Source organism: Ceratotherium simum, chromosome 16 (genome assembly GCF_057802395.1).
Source record: "Ceratotherium simum simum isolate JZ-2026a chromosome 16, ASM5780239v1, whole genome shotgun sequence".
In the NCBI taxonomy this organism is placed as follows: Eukaryota; Metazoa; Chordata; class Mammalia; order Perissodactyla; family Rhinocerotidae; genus Ceratotherium; species Ceratotherium simum.
In genome coordinates this window covers 41,686,565-41,707,886 of record NC_141915.1, presented here as the reverse complement: position 1 = coordinate 41,707,886, position 21,322 = coordinate 41,686,565, and the positions used below count along the sequence as shown (strand labels likewise).

General features: G+C 39.2%; 1 protein-coding gene across 3 annotated transcripts in view; it reads right to left on the bottom strand.

The window, feature by feature from the left end:
* ATP6V0A1 (ATPase H+ transporting V0 subunit a1) overlaps positions 1-7,278 on the bottom strand; it is a 55,692-nt gene extending 48,414 nt beyond the window's left edge. For all 3 annotated transcript variants that reach the window (XM_014790650.2, XM_087441193.1, XM_004434449.2), the window contains exons 1-2: positions 7,193-7,278; positions 5,096-5,259 (exon numbers count right to left, since the gene is read on the bottom strand). In XM_014790650.2, coding sequence (XP_014646136.1) covers positions 5,096-5,212 — 117 coding nt within the window. In that variant the 5' untranslated portion in view covers positions 5,213-5,259; positions 7,193-7,278. The remainder of the gene's footprint in view (positions 1-5,095; positions 5,260-7,192) is intronic.
* Between the last annotated feature and the right edge of the window lie 14,044 nt (positions 7,279-21,322).

The following is a 21,322-nucleotide window of genomic DNA, read 5'->3' as shown; positions in this document are numbered from 1 at the left end:
AACTACTTCTTACATTGAAGCCACTCATTTTAATATGTTGCATATTTTCATATTTTAAAAAGATGTAAAAAAGAAAGAAGAGTACAGATACATGCTACAACATGGATGAACCTTGAAAACATTATGCTAAATGAAAGAAGCCAGTCACAAAAGACTACATATTGTATTATTCCATTCACATGAAATGTCCTGAATAGGCAAATCCATAGAAACAGAAAGTAGATTAGTGGTTGCCAGGGGGTAGAACAGAGGGAGGGGGGTTGGGAGGAAACTGGGAGTAACTGTTAATAGGTACAGGGTTTCTTTTTTTCTTTTTTTTTTTTTTATTTTATTTTTTCCCCGCAAAGCCCCAGTAGATAGTTGTATGTCATAGCTGCACATCCTTCTAGTTGCTGCATGTGGGACTCGGCCTCAGGATAGACGGAGAAGTGGTGCCTCGACGCGCACCCGGGATCCGAACCCAGGCCACCAGCATTGCAGTGCGCGCACTTAACCACCAAGCCACAGGGCCGGCCCGGTACAGGGTTTCTTGTTGGGTAATGAAAATGTTCTAAAATTGATCGTGGTGATGGTTGTACAACTTTGAGAATATACTAAAAATCACTGAATTGTACACTTTAAATGGAAAAATTGTACGGTATCTCAGTAAAGCTGTTTAAAAAAATAGTAGGAAAAAATCTGGATATGTAATTCACCAAGTTAATAGATTAAAGGAGAAAAAACACGAAAACCTCAATAGATGAAGAAAAGGCATTCAATAAAATTCTACAACCATTTGTGACAGTAACTTCAGGAAATCAGTAATTGAAAGGAATCTCCATAATCTAATAGAATTTTCCAAAAACTTAAGAGTAAACATCTTATTTAAACTGCGAAACATGAAAAAGACTCCCTTTAAAGTCAGGAGCAAGACAGGAAATGCCATGTGACAGATACATAGTATTCTGCCCTACTTCCTTATTAATAAAAACCCCAATTCTGTTCAGGGCAGCAACCGTTCAGTTGAAAAACCACATTTCCCAGACTCCCTTGCAGCTAGACTATGCCATAATTCTGGTCAACGATAAATTAGCAAAGTCGGCCTAGGATTTCTGTGAAAATTTTTTTTAACCTGATATAAGTACTTCCCCTTCCTCCTTGCACTTCCTCCTTGCTGTCTAGAATATGAATGAAATTCCTGGAGCTGTGGTGGTCATCTGTAGGGACAAAAGCTAAATGCTCAAGGATGGCCAAACAGATACAGAATAATCTTAGGACACTGATGGCAGTGTGAAGCTGGGCTTCATGTTACATGAGAAAAGTACACCCCTATCACTTGAGTTTTCAGTTACGTACAGCTAAATACAATCCTAACCAGTATTAGCTTGCTGTTACTCTTCTTCAACATGTTACTGAAGGTCCCAATGTGTATAATAAAATAAGAAAAAGAAAGAGAAGGATAAGGATTTGAAAGGAAGAAACAGCGTACTCTCTAACGATACAGTAAAAAAAGATTACATCAAATGTAGCAAAATGTTAACAACTGGTGAATTTACCTAAGAGTATTCAGGCTTGAAATTTTTCTAAATAAAAATTTAGGAAAAAAGAAAACACTAATTTTCAAAAAAGAAAAATAAACTTTATGTATGACAAAATAACCGTAAACAAAAGGAAAAGACAAGCCACAGCCTGGAGAAAGTTATCAGAAAAGGATTAGAAAAAGATTAGCTTCCAGAATACATGAAGAACTTTTACAAATCCTGCAAGTCAATAAGCAAAAGACAAGCAAACCCAACAGAAAAACAGGCAAATGATACGGACAGACATTCACGGAAAATGAAACCCATTATGCCCTATAAACAGATAGAAAGACACCAAATGTACTAATCTAGAAAATGAAAATGAAAACAACAATAAGATACCACTTCACACCCATCAGACTGGCAAATTTCTTTAAGTCTGAGCACAGAGGTGTCGACCCAATTGTGGAACAACAGGAACGCTCAACTAGCGATGGGAGCATGAACAGGTACATTCGTTGTGGAGTACACTTTGAGAACATCTAACAGTTAAAAGATGCACACGACAGGGCTGGCCCCGTGGCTTAGCAGTTAAGTGTGCGAGCTCTGCTACTGGCGGCCCGGGTTCGGATCCCGGGCTCGCACCGACACACTGCTTCTCCGGCCATGCTGGGGCCGCGTCCCACATACAGCAACTAGAAGGATGTGCAACTATGACATACAACTATCTACCGGGGCTTTGGGAAAAAAAAAGGAGGAGGATTGGCAATAGATGTTAGCTCAGAGCCGGTCTTCCTCAGCAAAAAGAAGAGGATTAGCACGGATGTTAGTTCAGGGCTGATCTTCCTCACACACACACAAAAAGATGCACACGACACTCAGCAATGTCCCTCCTAGTTATAGCCCCTGGAGCTATAGCCCCTGGAGCAGCAGCAGGTTGGCGAGATTAATACTATTTTCACAGTAACACTAAGACACCATGTGCCCTTTTCATTCTCATTCTCTCATGAGTGTTCAGCAAAGTTTTCCAGAGGCTCATGATGTACATCATAGCAGACCGACTGCAGAAATGAATACGAGAATCTAGCTGTCTTCTACTAATTCAGACAGTAAAAGATTTTTAAAAATGTAAAAGCAATGCCACTCTTCTATTTTTTTTTTTGTTTTGCTTTGGGAAATATAATTATTTTTCTTAAAAATGTTATTTAGCAGGTTTATTATAATTATTAAATGTTTAATAAATAAATAATTAAAGAATTTATCAGTTTTAATTTCCAATACAGTAAATATTGATAGCTATAACTCACATAAAGGCCCTTTGGGGTCCTCAATAATTTTTAAGAGTGTAAAGAGGTCCTTAGACCAAAAAGGTTGAAAACTGCGGTCCTGGAGGAACTATCACACATGCATACCAGGAGACATATATAAGAATCTTCACTGCAACACTGCAATAGCAAAGAGCTGCAATCAACCCAAATGTTCCTCAGAAAGAAAAAATGATAGATAGACTGTGTATATTCTTACAAGAACTATATAGCAATTTAAAGGAATGAACTAGCACTATCTACATCAACATGGTCAAATCTCACAAATGTTGAATTTAAAAAGCACCTGCTAAAGGATACATACAATATGATACCATGCATATACGTTTAAAACATCAAAAACTATACTGTATACTATTATGTAGTGATACACACATACACAGCAAAAAGAAAAAATAAAAACACGTAGGAATGATAAAAGTAAGAATCATTGTAGAGGTTACCTCTGGGGAGGAGGGGAGAGAAATGGCATGGAGGAAGGATACGCAGGAGCCTTCAATTATATGTGGAATGTTTATCACTTAAGTAGATAGTAGAAACATAGGTATTCATTATATTATTCCCTATAATTTTTTGTATGATTGAAACACATCATAAGTAAAAGTTAAGAATGCTGAATAGACACAATTGGTGTTAGGAAGGGAGAAACCATAGGACCAGATGAAGGATTGCAAATTAAGGGTGACGTAGGTTGTCTAGTTTTCAAGTCTAGAAAATAGGAAGACTATCGATGCATTAGCTCAAATTTAGAAAGTCAGGATGAAGAAATAGTTTGTGAAAAGGTAAGGTGTTGGAATTTAGACATACTGAGCTTGAAAAGCAGAGACGACAACTATCTTAGAAAGTTGTAAATTCAGGGATGGTTTTTGGGAGGTGAGGGCCAGAGATACAGATTGGGACTCACTGTATAAAGATGGAAGAGTTGAGAATCGATGAGATCACCAAAAAACGTGATAAAGGAAGATGTGGGTGTTGAGAAGCCTATCCAGAAAGAGCAGAGAAGAGAGCTTGGGGAGCACTGACATGGAGGGCAGGGGGAGGAGAAAATAAAAGAGAGGCTAGTGGACGATAATAAGGAGTCCTCAGAAAGGTAAGAGAAGAAATCAGAGTTAGGTAGGAGAACATCAGAAGAGAGACGGCATAAAAATGTTTGAAGAGAATGAGGAATAAGACCACGTTACTGGATTATATTTGTGCAATTTCAGCTCGGACTGAGAACTTCCTGAAAGCTTGCCAATTCAAAGGAAGTTCTACGGAAACAATGTTATTTTTGCAAATAAAAAGCAAAACATTCATCAGAAGGCAATTGGCCAAGACAAGACAAATAGAGTTCAGCAGTAATCAAGAAGCAGCCACAACTACTTACATCACGAAATTGAACCTTTCCAAGTTCTCCTAATTCACTGACGCAACAATAAGCAGCTTCTGACTGTAGAAGCCAGTATTGATCAATCTCACCCCTTTCTGACCACTTCTCTTTCATCCATCCATTCACTCCAACAAATACTGATTGAATATCTTATATGTGGGCACTAAAGATACAACAATGAATGTCTGTCTTCATGGTGCTTAGATCATAGAAGAAGAGAGAGACTTTAATCAGCTACTCACACTGATGAACGTAAAATCACGACTACAATGAGTGCTACCAATGAGAGGTATGTTGTGCTTTGAGAATGCACAACAGGGAACTGTCAACTCCCCCCTCCTTTCAGCAGCATATATTGTGCCTTCCTGATCAGACTGTAAGCCCCCTAGGGCATATTTTTTTACTCTTAGACTGTCCATTTTCTTTTGATATCTTCTCCAAGTGCCCAGGATAATGCTTCAAAATAATGGGTATTCAGTATATGCTTACTTATACACCATATATCTGTAACTGATGCTTCAAATTTTGTAATAAATATGTCCTATTGTATGGAAGAACTATGACAATTTTTTTTTTAATATCCTGCTAGGGGTGTTAAGGAGCCCAAAAGCAAAGTGCAAGCCTTGAACAGGTTAGTTTGGTGCCCTCTACCTGTACCCCAAGCAATTACCTTGAGAATACTTAGGACTATTCTCAAAGGGGGGCTAGTAAAAGCGTGAAGGACTGGCACAAAACATTCTCACCTCTAGAAAGACAACACAAAGTGTACACTCTGCCAATAGCAAGCCAGAGCTACAATGTTATTTTTGCAAATAAAAAGCAAAACATTCCTCATAAGGCAATTGGCCAAGACAAGACAAATAGAGTTCAGCAGCTATCAAGAAGCAGCCACAACTACTTACATCACGAAACTGAACCTTTCCGAGTTCTCCTAATTCACTGACGCAACAATAAGCAGCTTCTGACTGTAGAAAAAGCTGGGCCAGCGTCATCTCCTCACTCCGGAAAAGCTCCCCCATGGTGGCAGAGAGTAGCAGTCAACTGCGGACCTGGATTTCTCTTCAACCTAAGGCAAAAAGAGAAGATTACATGACCTTAGAAATTACCAAGAGGACTAAGAGCAAACAATACCCCAGTAAGGCTCTTTCCTTTTCACTTCATATCTTCCGCCCCATGCTGACAGGTCTTCAACAACTGTTTTGACACCCTGCTTAGAAAGATGAAAAGGAGAAATTACAAAGGCTATTATTGAATCCTCTCCCCTGCCGAGTGCCTGATGAAAAGTCACTTCCTCTGCAGTCAACATCAGGATCAAATGACAATATCTGGGGACATCTCAATACATAAGACTGTATCCAGATTAAAAACAGGAACCGGGAATCCTAAACAGCTCTTTAAATATCACGGACACAATATTATGAGGCAGTGACATCCACACTGCTCTTTTTTTTTTTTTTTTTAATCATGTCAGGAACCAAAAAGAGGAGACCTACATTAATTACACTCTCATAAAGGATGTCTTCATTGCAACTAGTTTTCTACCCTCTACTGCCCATTTCTAACAGCCAAAGTCCCAGCACTACCCTAAAGCTACAGCTACCTTAAAGGCTTTAACCTTCCAAACTCCTCAGAAAACACCATTTTCTCGCTAAGGAATGTAAACACTAGCATTATCTTAAAAAACAAACAAACAACAAAAAAAACTGTCTTGCATATTAAGCTCAATTTCAAGTCAAGCATGACAGTAATACATTGATAATGACAAAGCAGTTTTTTCAAGCCACAGAGAACAAGCTTTGCACCTCCGCAGCTTTCTGGTTCTTATCCCCACCTTCAAGATTAATTCCATTCTTCCATCTGTTAAAGGTTCTCACAGCATGAGCCCATAAAGGTTTCTTTCCTTTTAGGGCTGGCTTGTTGCCGGGTATGGAAGACAATTGGCGCTATCAGTGGTCCTGAAACTGCAATTATTTATTCTCCATCATCTATTGTAAGGCACAGACTGTACAGCATCTCAAGTCAGTAAAACGCACAGTATTTTTAGTACCATGAGGGCATACACAATGATAGGTGAAACTGGCATCAAAGGAAGAGTTATTCTTCTGGAAGGCTGGGAGACATTTTGAGAAATTTGAGTGACAAAACCTTTGTGCATTTGATGTTCAAGGCAGCAAAACACCACATTCAGGTATAGCAAGGATTTCTCAAGAGATTATGCAGCTTGACTTGAAGACTATTACCTGTATCATCCACAACAGCAGTTACCAGCTCCCCACACGCTCCCCCCCAAACAATGATAGATTTCACAATCTCCAAACACAAAATTATGCCTGATCAGCATAGTTCAGAGGCTGCCGATAATGACAGCCTGCAATGAGCTGCCTCCTTCCTTCTGTTCTTTAATGATTACAAGTCTCCCTAGAACACCTCTATCACACTGGAGCCAAACAGAAAACTAAATAGGCCAAAGCGATTCGAGGGAGAGGGTGTGTCACAAAACAAAATATGAAGAAACAGTAATTTTACATAAGATGAGTCCAAATAAAGCGCCTCCGCGCCCTGCCTCGCCACTGTCATCCAGTTTTCGCCTCCTAACAGGTATTCAAATTCACCTGTTTCATCTCCTGTCTACCCCGTGAGAAATCAGGAATTCTCCGAGCCCAGGCACACCTACCTCCTGGAGCAGGGAATAAAAGGCGGGGGGAATCCTCAAATTGGAAGCCCCTTTAAGAAGCCCCCCAAATTCTTCTGCCTACCCAAAAGCCTTCAGTTCCTCCGCCTACCCCTTAAATGGGGGAAGGGATCAGGGCCTCCGAAGGGGAGTGAACCTCCTCTTTCTCTGCCCACAGGAGGGGTCCCCGAAGAGGGATAAACCTCCATTCTCTCAGAGAACTAAGATCCCTGCTAATTCCTTTGACAAGCGAGGGGGCTGTCAGAAGAATTTCCTGTGCTCCTCGGAGGCCGCTTCCTGCCGCACTATGCCTACAGCCCCCGCTCACCTCCAGCCGCAGGCCCGGCCGCCGCCTCAGCAGCCGCCGCAGACCAAGCCCGCAGCCTCTCGGCTCCGGGTAGCGCCGCCTTGACGTGCGTGCGTCCACTAAGCCCCGCCCCCGCGCCGCCGCCGGTCTCCTCCCCTACGATGACCTCATTGCAGTCGGCCAATGGGGTGCGGCCTCAGTCGGCTGCCGCAGTGCGGAGTCGCGGAGCCGAGGGCGAGACCCAGCGCGCTGACGCCATCTTGTTTTCGCTGCTGCGACTCCTCGCCGGGCAGGCCGGCTGTGTGGCTTGGCGATGCAGGTGCTCGAGGCGTTAGGTTCCTGAGCCCTTCAGATTCTTTCTGCCTAAGGCTTATCCTCTAGGCAAGGCTGCCTGCTTTGTTTTCATATCCAAAGAATTATTTCACAACTTCTCGAGGGAAGTAGCATAGGAAGGGGAGAAATCATGAAATGACCTGAGAGCTGGAGGGGAGCTTGAAAGCGCTTCAAATCCACTCTCCTCTAAACACACACACCCCTTTTCCTTATTTTACAGAGAAGAAAATTTGCCCCCCAGCGTGGGGAGCGGCTTGCTAAAGGTGCTAGATCCCGGAGTGGGGCCTTGAACAGGGGCTCCTTCACTTAAGTACGGAAAACCAGTCTTTAAAAAGGGACTTGGTTCAGTCCATCCCAAAGCTGTCCAGGGTCTGTTTTCCTCCATTTAACAGCGGGAAAAGACCCCGTAAGACCATATGTGGTGCAAGTAAATTCTTATCTTGTTTGGTGGGTTTCTGCGGGCCCATTTGACCACTTCAGGGTTTTCCGTTCCTCAAAATTTTTGAAGAATACGTTTTTTAAAGTGCAAAAGTGATGCCTACCTATTATTTATAAAAATGTCTTTCTCAAATACTGATATAGATTTCCTTTTCTTGTCCTTTTAAGGAGGAGTAGGGATCCCACGTCGTTTGTGATAACCGGAACTATATCAGGAAAGGAAAACCGGTTATTCAGTCTCCGTGGGTGGTGGAACCCTACCGAGATTTAAGTGTAATAAGGGAGATACTTCAGACAAAAACCTGATGCTGATAATTTTGTGTACCTGGGAAAAACATCATCAGTCCTGCTTTACCAGCCTAAACGAAATAAGGGCGAAAATGGATGTTTTATTTGAATTTTCTATCACATTGTGAGTGAAGCTGTAACTTGACTTCGTTACGATTTAGTTGAAGAGTAGCACCTTGGAGAGGCCCAGCCCCTCCCTTTCCCTTGTGATCCAAATGCTCCCTAACTCTCTCAGCTTTCCTGGCAAGGCAGATAGGGACCCACATTTGAAAGCCTGCCAAGTTTTAGAAAACTATTACACAATGACTATCATTTCCTTCCTCTGTGACCAAAAAAATTTTTTTCTTAAACCTCAGAGTCAGCTGCTTGCTAACCACTGATTTTTTATACCCCACCATTAAGACAGCCTCTCCTCTGGACTCACCTTGGTTCTCTTGAACTCTCTTTTTTCATGGCTTCCTTGAAAGTATATCCTATCAGAGCTCCTTTTCTGTCTCCTTTCATCTCCTGCCATCAATCTTTCTCCAATGTTCTATTTCTTTTCCGTCCATGCTCTCTTCCTTGACAGTTCTGCCTATTGCCAGGCTTGAATGTCTATGTGTGGGACTCATACCTATTTTTCCATCCACCTCCCTTCTCCAAAGCTCAGAGATGGAATTTCAAGCTGTCTGAATAATGCTATTCAGGCAGCAAAGGCTTGCTGAGGGCCTGCTATGTGGCAGATATGGTGCTAGGTGCTGAGGATAGCAAAATGAAACAGACATGCTACCCGTCCTAGAACTCACAGTTCAGTGAGAAATAAAGTTCAAATAATTATAAGAGAGAGAGAGAGAGAGACACGAGTGCAATGATTTTTTTTTAAAGGTTTTATTTATTTATTTATTTTCCCCCCAAAGCCCCAGTAGATAGTTGTACGTCATAGTTGCACATCCTTCTAGTTGCTGTATGTGGGACGCGGCCTCAGCATGGCTGGAGAAGCAGTGCGTCGGTGCACGCCCGGGATCTGAACCCGGGCCGCCAGCAGCAGAGCGCGCGCACTTAACCGCTAAGCCACAGGGCCAGCCCATGCAATGATTAATACTTACTTTGTGCCAGGCACTTTTCTAAGGGCTTTATAAATATGAACTCATTTAATCCTCACAACAATAATAGGAGGCAGATACTATTATGGCTCCCTTTCACAGATGATATGATGAAATTGAGGCACAAAAATTTGCCCCAGGTCACTCAGCTAGTAAATGGCAGAGCAGGATTCAAACCCAGCCAGTTTGGTCCCATTTCCTGTGTTCTTAGGTATTGCACTGTTTTGCCTCTGTTAAGAGTGCTGTCTCTGAGGCCAACCTGAATTCAAATCCTGATCTGCCATTTAATATCTGTAACCTTAGGACTCTCTAAGCCCCAGTTTCCTCCTATGTAAAATGGGGTTAATAATAGTATTTCCTTCATATGGTTATTGTTAGGAATAAAAGGAACTTAGTACATGCTTGGCACTCTAGTTTGCATTAAAAAATCGTTAGCTACCATCATCATCATTATTGTTGAAATACAAAATACTGTATAATGGGCCTGAGGATGTCAGAAAAGGTTACATCGAGGAGGTGACGTGAGAGCAGAGTTTTGAAGGATTAGAGCTCTCCCTGAATAAAGACTATTCCTCCCCCTGAGTTGCTTTTCCTAGTTACCCAGACTCCAACCTTAAGCCATCTTCAATTCCATTCTTTCCCTTTCTTTCCACATTTAGTCAGTTGCCATCTTGTGCTAATTGTGTGTCCTGCATTTATTTCTTGCCGCTGCCCTTTATCCTTTTTATTTTCATTGCTGATAAGCCAGTACAGGTCCGTTTGCCCTTCTCACATAACTAAAGCAGTAGCGTATGGGAGGCAGCGTGGCGTAGTGTAGTAGAAGACCACAGGGTTTTGTACCATCCTGAACTAGGTTTGAATCTCATTTCCTCCATTTATTCCATCTGATATCAAATGTAAGAGGAATAAATCTCAGCTCTAATATTTACAAGGTGTGTAAACTTGAGCAAGTTAGTTTACCTTCTTGAGCTTAATTTTCTTCATTGGAACTTTCATGGGACTTTTCTGTATCTGCTTTATAAAACACAGTACTTTCTTCCTGACTTTTTTTTCCCCCTATTACCAAATTATAAACTCCTTTTCCCCCTAGCATTGGGCCTATTCATTCAGTGGTAAGTACCATTTCTTGAATGAATGAGTGGATAGATGATCCTGAAAGAAAGGAGGCCTCCTAATAGAAATCTACTATCAACAAAAGAACACAGGTATCAGACAAAAAGGAATATCATCACATCCTGCCTCTTTTCTTTATCCTCTTCGTTGTATGGACTTCATTCTCTGTGGGGAGGAGAGCTCGTGACAGATGCTTGCATTCTTGTAACAGAGATATGAGGGACAGCTGGGAAAGGGTCAGAATAGAAGCTAGAATCAGAAAATGTGTGCAGAGTCAGTGAAAACTTTGCAGGATCATCAAGTTCAGTACAATTATAGTGCTGATGTTTGTATTCCATTTACAGTTCTCAAAGTTATTCTAAATTGGAACATACCTATGAGGAAAATGCTCTTTAAATTCAATGAAGAGTACTTTTATAAATAGCTTTCAGTCATCAAAAATCCATCATTCCTTCAGCAAACATCTATTAAGTGCATGCTTTATACCAGGCGTAATGCTAGAAACTGGAAATGTAAAGAGGGGTAGGGAGCTCACTGTCTATCACGGGGATAAACAAACAACTAACCATAATATAACATACATAATATAGCAGCAATTAGAACAGAAGTCTATGGAAGCCCAAAGAAGAGAGTTATTAATCCTGTCTGGCCTTGGGGAAGGCTTTGAGAAGACATGACATTTGAGAAGGGCATTGAAAGATGAATAGAAGTTTGTTCAGAGGAGAAGTAGACAAACACTAATAAAATAGAACAGAAATAGTATTAATATTAGACTAAAATCAGATTTTGTTTTCATCACGGTCAGCAGATACACTAACTTAGCCCAAAATTGAAATATTTTGGGGGCCGGCCCGGTGGCACAAGCGGTTAAGTGCGCACTCTCCGCTGCGGCGGCCCGGGGTTCGCCGGTTCGCATCCTGGGCGCACACCGATGCACTGCTTGTCAAGACATGCTCTGGCGGCATCCCATATAAAGTAGAGGAAGATGGGCACGGATGTTAGCCCAGGGCCAGTCTTCCTCAACAAAAAGAGGAGGATTGGCAGATGTCAGCTCAGGGCCGATCTTCCTCACAAAAAAAAAAAAAAGAAATATTTTGGTTTAGAATACTCAAGCATTTATGTTGATTTTATCTATAGTTACCTGTATGCTTCTCTAGGAAAGAAAGAACATAAAAAGGATCTTCTAGGATGCACTTAAGCTTTTCTGTCACTTGAACAAGTACAGCATATGTCCAACAAGATCAAGTATAAAATGCTGTTGATCACACAGCCCTAGAAGACGTGAGCAAATCCACATGAGGCTTAGCCAGTACTGCAGTTCTGGGTGTCTAAACCAAACCATTCCTTAGCATTTGTGAAAATGTCTAAACAACAGCTACAAAAATTAGTTCTTCACTATAAAAACAAAGTAGAGAACAGAGGCAGTGATTTAACAGAGTCTCAAAAAGTTACAAGAATTGTCACTGTAGTGGAATGATTAAAATCAATATTTTTTCCTCCTTTTATTCTCTTTATTTTTTAGTTTACATGAATGCACAGCAGTTGTCCAAATTTCCACCAGTGAAGGGTCAGCTCATGTTTGCTTAGCCAACTTAGATGGCTAGATGTGGCCTAGAGGAGAGTATTAAAATTAAACCAAGTCTTTTGAAATACCTCTTTGTTCAAGTGTCTCTGATTTCCGTATGCTTCCTGTATTAATTTCCTAGGGCTGCCTTACAAATTACCGCAAATTGGGTGGATTAAAACAACAGAAATTTATTCTCTCACAGTTCTGGAGGATAGAAGTCTGAAATCAAGGTGTCTACAGGGACACGGCATTTCTAAAGACTCTATGGAAGAATCCTTCATTCCCACCTAGCTTCTGGTGGTCGGCCACAATCCTTGGCCTTCCGTGACTTGGGGATGCATCACTCCAGCTGCTACCTTTATCTTTACATGGTGTTTTTCCTTCTGTGTGTATCTGCGTCCAAATTTCCCTCTTCTTATAAGGACACCAGTCATTGAATCAGGGCCCACCTTAATCCAGTATGACCTCATCTTAACTTGATTACATCTGCAAATACACTACTTCCAAATTAGGATATATTCACAAGTTCCAGGTGGACATGAATTTTTGAGGAACGCTATTTAACCCAGTACCCTTCCCTTATGAATTTTGGGAAGGAAATTTTGCTCAGCATAATTTTCCAACTGTTCACCTGCAAGTAGTTGGCAGCAAACAGTGAAATTTTGATTTAAAATTTTACTTCCACTTGTCTGCATTCTTTGAGATGACAATAGCTCAGTTTAATGATTGTCTAGTCAAATAATTTTTTTTGTTTTTCCCTTTTGTGTAAAAATGAACTCTAATTATTAAACTGTTCTACCAAGGATCTGATTTGAGTGTTGGATGGGAGAATTTTCCTGCCGTAACTTTTAGGTGACCTGTAATCACCTTGACCCTCATTCTTGAAATGTTGATTAGCGGTTTGTTTCCTTTTGCAGTTTCACTCTGAGTTCCTCGAAATAACACTCTGCTTTTACTTTCAAAGTCTGTCAATGTTTAAAATAAAAGTCTTTTGATAAAAAGTAAAAATCTCTTCATAATAGATTTCTAGGCTTCCTTTGATGCTCAAGGAATGTCAGCTTTCTTTAGCTCTGCTAATGATTACATCCACAAGGAGATATGAATGAGCCTAAGGCATGTGACATTTATGCAACCCTCAAGTCTCTTGTGACCAACACATGAGGCAAGGAGCCTCTTAACTTGTGGGAGTTGAGAATGCCATGGAAAGAGGCTTCTTAAAGAATTAAAATCAAGAAAACTTGAGATGAGAAGAAAAGAAAGGATTGAGTGACAGAGGGCAGAGAAGTTTCTCTGTGACATCAAACCTGAAATATTTGCCCAAGAAAACAAGAAACTAGTTCAAAGAGATTTCTGAAGTAGAGAATCTGGCGAATGTTTCTGTATTGGGTTTCTAGTGACTTGGAGAAAGGAGGTGAGACCTGGAGTAAAGAAATACATTGGAAAATTCCAGTAGAAAGGATCTGGTTGATGGTCAAGGAATAGATCTAACTTGAACTGTGGTATTCCCAGTGCCTAGCTGAGTGCCTGGCATTCAACATATACTTAATAAATATTTTTGAAAGAAAGAAAACAGAGATGGAAATGTAGTTTCTTAACTTGTGACAAACCCATGTGGGTTATTTGTATTTGTAATCACAAACTTGTTTAAGGCTGGAGATTGCTATGTGTGACAGTTGAGTTGTTTTTGTTTTATAAAAGCAGTTTACCGGGCTTGTGTGGTATTTTAAGGAGGGAGTTGTGAGGAAGAGAGCCTGCAGGAAACTTGCAGGGAAAATATACATGGTCTTCAGAGAAGAAAAATTTTCCTAGGGGAAGCAGATAAGTTATCCAAAAGGGAACCTTCAGTTGGATATTGCTTTGAGCCCTATTTTCATTACAAGTTTCTTTTCACTTAGAGTTTTAGAGATTATGAATACAGGTAAAAAATTATTTCTGTTTAAAAAATATACTTTGAGACATTAAAATTTTTTGGCAATATATATAGCTATTGACAAGACTAGATTTGAGTAAAATCTGTGAAGTAAGTAAATTTTAGGAGATTTCCAGTCAACCTTTACCTGCTTCTCTTTTATTCTTTCATTTGATACAAAGTTTTGTACTTGATATGACCCGGGCTTAGGTGTAGGAAATTAGGCAAGGGCCTTAATTAAGGAACTCAGAATCTATAATACAACAAGGATTTTTCTTAGTAATATAGATAGTACTATGTATGCACTGATAAAGGCATCACTAACTATGCTTTGAAACCTTTATGGATGAGATGAAATTTGAGTTGAGTTTTAAAGGATGAGTAGATGTTTGCCTGCTCACTGTTAACCTGATCTGTTCTCTGCCTGCTTTGTCCATTGAGAATGATTCTACCAATCCCCCTGCAAGTTGTTTCTTTCAAGACTGAGTTAAAGATCATTCTTTTAATAACGACAATATTACATGTCAAATTTTATGGAATATCACTAAAGTTGCCCTCAGACAATGAGAAAAATAATCATAGCTTTAAATGTGTTTATTAAACAAGAAAGAATTAAATAAGCATAACTCAACGGTTTTAAAAACACAACAAAATAAACCTGATCAAAGCAGAAAAAAAGAATTAATAAATTCAAAATGACTTAAAGGATAACAAACATAAGAGCTAGTTCTTTTCAAATATCAATAAAAGTAGGAAAACTTCTGGCAAGGTGAGAGAGAGACAGACTAAAAATATAATAAGAATGAGAATTGGTTTTAACCACAAATACAGAAGAAATGTAAAACATGAAAGTATCATGTAAAATTATAAATAAATGTTAATAAAACTTTAACAGACTGGGTGATTTTATTTAAAAAATTATTAATGAACAAAACTGACTTTGTTTTATGCTTTTCATCTTTTTGTGCAATTATAAATGGTATTATATTTTTAATTTCAGTTTCCATGTGTTGACTGCTACTGTGTAGAAATACAATTGATTTTTACATACTTATTTTATATACTATAACCTTGCTGAACTCATGTATTAGTTCTAGGAGTTTTTAAAATACATTCCTTAGGATTTTCTACATAGATCATCATGCCATCTGCATAAAGGCACAGTTTTATTTCTTCTTTTCCAATCTTTATCCCTTTTATTTCCTTTTCTTGCCTTATTGTGCTGGCTAGTTCTTCCAGTACTATGTTAAATAAAAGTGATAAGAACAGACATCCTTGACTTGTTTCCAACCTTAGGGAGAAATAATTTAGTATTTCACCATTAAATATGATGCTAGCTGTAGGGTTTTCTTGTAGATGTTCTTTATCAAGTTGAGAAAATTCCCCTCTATTCCTAGTATTCTGAGAGTTATTATCATGGATAAGTGTTGAATTTTGTCAAATGCAATTTTTGCATTAATTGATATGATCATGTGGTTTTTCTTCATCTTGTCAATATGGTGAATTACACTGATTGAATTTTGAATACAGTCTTGCAACCCTAGAATAAACCCCACTTGGTCATGTATATAATTTATTTTTACACATTGCTGAATTCTGTTTGCTAATATTTCGTTAAGAACTTTTGCGTGCGTATTCATGAGAGATGTTAGTATATAGTTTTCTTTTTTTGTGCTGTCTGTCTGGTTTTGATATCAGGGTCATACTGGTCTCATAAAATGGGTTGAGGAGGGTTCCTTCCTCTTCTATTTTCTAGAAAAGATTGTGTAGAATTCTTCTTTAAATGTTTGGTACAATTCTCCACTAAAACTGTCTAGACGTGGAGATCTCCTTTTCTGAGACTTTGAAATTACAAATTAAATTGCTTTAACAGTTATAGCGCTAGCTAAACTATCTATTTCATATTAGGTGAGTTGTGGTAGTTTGTGCTTTTTGAGAAATTGGACTATGGAATATTTACTTAGTCTCAAAATACCACCTTACAAAATACTTATGGATGACAAAGAGGAAAAGAGTAACTTTACACTGGAAAAGTCTGACAGACACCACCTTAACCAACAGATCAAGGTTAACATCACTAGCAATGGGCAAATCAGAATCGTGTACCACCTGATAGGATACAATGAGAAGAATACAACATCCCTTTCCTGCTATTCCTGCCAAACATAAATATCCTAAATTCAATCATGAGGAAACATCAGACAAGCCCAAATTGAGCAACATTCTGCATAATAACTGTCTTGTAATCTTCAAAAATGTCAAAGTTATGAAAGTCAAGGAAAGAATGAGGAACTATTCTCTTGATTGAAGGAGACTAAAGAGATGCAACAGTTTTAGTGGAGAATTGTACCAAACATTTAAAGAAGAATTCTTCAGATTGGATCATTAAGCTATAAAGAACATTATAGAGACAAATGATGAAATTTGATAGGCTGCTGAGAACCAGATGGTGGTATATATTCATGTTAATTTTCGGATTTTGATGATCGTATTGTGGCTATGTATCAGAATATCCTTGTTTGTAGAAAATACATACTAAGGTATTTGGGGATGATGAGACATCAGGTTGTCAACTTACTCTCAAATGGTTCATAAAAAAATAATCTTTTTGTCTTAAAAAAAGCTTTTCTGTAAATTTTAAATAATTTAAAAATTTTGTAAATGAAATTTTTTCCAGATAGCCTCTTCCCATTTTGATCGCTCTGTTATTCTAGAGCTCCTAAACATTGACGGATATATTTTATATACATTTGTAGTCAATGCTATCTGTTTATTTGGGAATCCTTCTACTTCTTGTGTATTTATTTCCTCAGTGAGATTATTAAACAGCCAAAGGACATAGATTACACTTCTCTTTCCTTTCTATTCCCTTGTGCTATCAAGTAGCTGCTCTTAATAACCACTTTTAAACACTAAAGGTTTTGGAGTATGAATTGTCTGAATAGTTGAATTGCCTCTTTCAATTTAAGCCCATGGAAAAACTTTAAATCATCTCTCTTAAGTCATATGATGGATCCAGTAACCAAATCTGTGCTGATTGCTCTTTCACACCAATCAGCAGGCCCTGAGATTCATAGAAATATGTGTCTTGGTGGAAAAATGAGTCACTCCACCAACGCACAGCTGGACTCTCACACCCAGAGCACAATGGAAATTAGGAAATCTGAGTGGAGCAGAAGGAATCTATATCCAAACAACAGTTCACACTCTTCCTGTTCTGTTACATTATGAAATGGAAACATTGTTTCCTGGGAAAGGGTCCAGATTCCGCAAATGAAATGATTTTGCTTAAATGTGCATAGCTGCTAAACACTAAACACTGTGCTTATTGAGAGTGTATTGTTTTAAAGATCTGGTCTTGGTTCCAACTCAAAAGTTAATAGAGGGGATCCTCTCAGGTGCAACAGAATGGGTTTAACAGAAAGTCTTCTTGAATACCGGTTCTTGATTTGTTCAAGTGCATGAAAGAGAAAAGGGTCATGTACGTTTCTTTCTACCAATGGTGTGTCAACCATTCTGACATGTCCCTTTACATATATGAACACATTTTATCCTCAAAACAACCGTAGTATTTTTTATTATGAGAAAGTTGACATGTAGACAAAAGTAGAGAGAATAAAATAGTAAATCCTTATGTACCTATCGCCTCGCTTCAACAATGATTAACACATGTCCAACCTCATTTCATCTATATCCCCATCCATTTCCCTCAGTATTATTTTGAGTCATATCCTAGATGTGATATAATTTCATCTGTAAATACTTCAGTAGGTATCTCTTAAATATAAGGATTATTTTTAAAGCATAACTACTTTGCCACTATCACTCCTTAAAATTTAATAATCCCTTAATGTCAGCAAATATCTAATCAGTATTCAAATTTCCCTGATTGTCTCATAAACCTTTTTTGTTTACAATTTGTTCTTTCGAATCAGGATATAAATAATGTCCACACATTGTAATTGGTTGACCGGCTTTTTGTTTTTCTTTTCTTCTTCTTTCTTTCTTTTAACAGGCTTTGCTTTTATTTTATTTATTTTATTTTATTTTATTTTATTCATGAGTAAGATTGGCCCTGAGCTAACATCAGGGCCAATCTTCTTCTGTTTTGTATGTGGGACTCCGCCACAGCATGGCTTGATGAGTGATGCCTAGGCCTGAGCTCAGGATTCAAACCTGCTAACCCCTGGCCCCCAAAGCAGAACATGAGAACTTAACCACTAGGGCCGGCCCCGTGGCTTAGCGGTTAAGTGCGCGCGCTCTGCTGCTGGCGCCCCAGTTCAGATCCCAGGAGCACACCGACACACCGCTTCTCTGGCCATGCTGAGGTCGCGTCCCACATACAGCAACTAGAAGGATGTGCAGCTATGACATACAACTGTCTACTGGGGCTTTGGGGGAAAATAAATAAATAAATAAAATTAAAAAAAAATCATTTACTCCTATTTTTTCCCTTACAAATGAAAAAACTGAGAACTAAGAGAGAGGTGAAGAACTAAGGGAAGGAAAGTCATTTGCTTGAAATCATACACCAATTTGAAGGCAGAGTCATGAGTAACCATTCTGTTCAGCAGATGTTTACTGTAAAATGGATTTCTCCTATTCTAATAGATTATGTATAATCTATTCTAATCAGATTATACATTCAGTTAAACAAATATTAAATTAACAGAAACCCTCCTCTATCTTTTTAGATAAATAGACTGTTTATTATAATTCATAGAACTGGGATACAGTTTGCTGTTATCTTGGTCAGGGATGCTTATTTTCTTTAGCTTGCTAATCTCTGATTAGACTCAAGCAAGTCATTATTTCCTTGGGTCTAGGAGACATTGTGAATATTCATATTATGTGTTAAGTAAATTTGTTAAACTCTCAAAGGATAGCCATATTTCCAAGTTATTTCAGAGAAACTCATTATTGCCACCAGTTCTGCCTATAGATAACACTGGGCACGCTAAAAAAAATTTAAACCCTCTTGAATAGAAGGACTTGTGGCAAGTATTGCTGCTAGGCAAATAGATAATTCTCATTTCAAATTCCACTTATCTGTTTATTACAGAGAAATTAAGCATAATCACTATTAGGAAAACTTTTGTGACCAGGCTAACTATATACAACAGGCAATGATAAAGTTGAATTTCTTTTAAAACTTGTTTACTATTCCATAATTTAAACTCTACTAATTCATTTTCTAAAATGATTCATGTTGACTCAAGTTTCCACTTGTTTGCCCCACCTCTTTGGGCCTTAGTTTCTCATCTGGAAAACATTTAATCAGATGATCCCTAAGGTGCTACATGATCTTGGAAGAACATTGCACACGAGGGTCCCTTACCCATCTAACATTCCGTAATTCATTGATTTCAAGCCTTAATTCTAAATTGAGTGCCTTTGAATATATCAAACTCTGCTGGGTGCTGAATTGGTTTCAAAGAAATCCTGGCCTACAAGAACTTGGTTGGAGAGAGTAAACATAAGCAGAAAGAAACAATAATACAAGGGATGTCAAAGGGGATGATGCCCATGGCGTATCTTCGGAAGAGGGTCTAGCAAGCAAACTGGAGTAGCAGGAGGTTAATGTAAAAAAAGGGTAGGAATTTGTAATAATAATCAACATGTATTAAATCGTAGGTGCCAGGCAAAATCTGGCAGCCAAAAACTAATAAATCTCTGCTATATGGAGTAAATAAGGTAAAGCCACAGAAGGGTTTTTTTTTGCAGAGGAGAGACAGCAATTCAAGCTAACATTTTCGGAAGATTAGCTGGCAGTGCTGAGCATCCAGGATGAACCAGAGGGAAGAGGTTAGAGACAAAGAGACAAAGTAGGAAAGCGCAGTAACAACACAGGCATCAACTGGTAACAATTGGACCAGAGAGGGCAAAGGAATGACAGGGGAACAATTATGAGGAAGGACAGGCAGGACTTGGGATTTCCTTTGCTTTGGGAGGTGAGGGAGAAAGAAGAGGTAAAGATAACTCCATGGTTGGAGGCTCTGGTGATTGAGAGGATGATGTACCATCGATAGAAGTAAGAATGTCATGAGGGGTCTGATTTTTGAGGAAAGATATTAAGTTTAGTTTATATGTGTTGAGTTGGAATGATGGTGGGATATCCAACTACGGCTGTAAACAATGGGAGATGATCCAACTAGGGCTGTAAACAGTGGGAGATGAGAGAGAGCTTGGCATTCAGGGGAGAGGTCAGAGCCCAAGGCTGACTGTTAAAATATCGAAATAGTTTTGGACGTACTGGTAAATAACCACTGCTCCTCCTGGCCTCATGGGATTCAGCAACTACTTTAGGACCCTTGGTAATGCCTAGCATAGCAGGGACCACCAGAACTCTGCTTTAGCACGATAGACAACAGCATCCATTCAGATGAGTTGATGTCTGTGCCACTGGTTTTAAACTTTATTTTTTTTTTTATTTTTTTCCCCCAAAGCCCCAGTAGATAGTTGTATGTCATAGTTGCACAGCCTTCTAGTTGCTTTATGTGGGATGCAGCCCCAGCATGGCGGGAGAAGCGGTGCGTCAGTGCGCGCCCGGGATCCGAACCTGGGCCGCCAGCAGCGGAGCGCACCTAACTGCTAAGCCACGGGGCCGGCCCTTTGAGCAGTTTTAAAAGCTGGGTTTTTTTTTAAGAAAATAAAAGGAAGAAAAAATAAGCTAGCAAATGGAAGAAATAAATGAAAATAAGACAGCCTTACAGAGGCCAAGAGGGGAAAGTCTCAAGGACAAATTGGTTAGCAGTGCTAAATTCGGCAGAGTTCAAACAAAATTAGCAAAGGAGATCATGGGTGGAATATGGAGTTTATTGGCAAATTTTAAGTGCTCTTTTAGTAGAGAGGAAGACACCTTTTTGGATAAACTGCAGAAGTTTAAGGACTGAATTGGGGATGAGGGATGATCTGTAGCAGCAGTACTAGAAAACAATGAGAGCCAGCTCCGATGTCCTAGTGGTTAAGTTTGGTGCGCTCCACTTCAGTGGCCCAGATTTGGTTCCCAGGTGAGGACCTACACGACTCGTCTGTCAGTGGCCATGCTGTGGTGGCGGCTCACATACAAAAAAAGAGGAAGATTGACAACAGATATTAGCTCAGGGCCAATCTTCCTCAGCAAAAGAAAGAAAGAAAGGAAGGAAGGAAAAGAAGGAAAGGAAGCAAGGAAGAAAGAAGAAAGAAAGAAAACAATGAAATTTGAACAAGAGAAAACAGATGAACTTAACCTTGAGGAGACAGGAGACAGGAAGGTACAACCAATTAAGACTGTAGTTTTTGTTTGTTTACATGCTTGTTTTTGTTTTTTATTTTCAGGACAAAAGAGACCAGTGCATGTTGAAGGCAGAGGAGGAGGAAAGGTTGTATGGCATTTTCATTAATTTATTTTTTTGCTGTGTTCTGCCTGAATCACTGCTTCC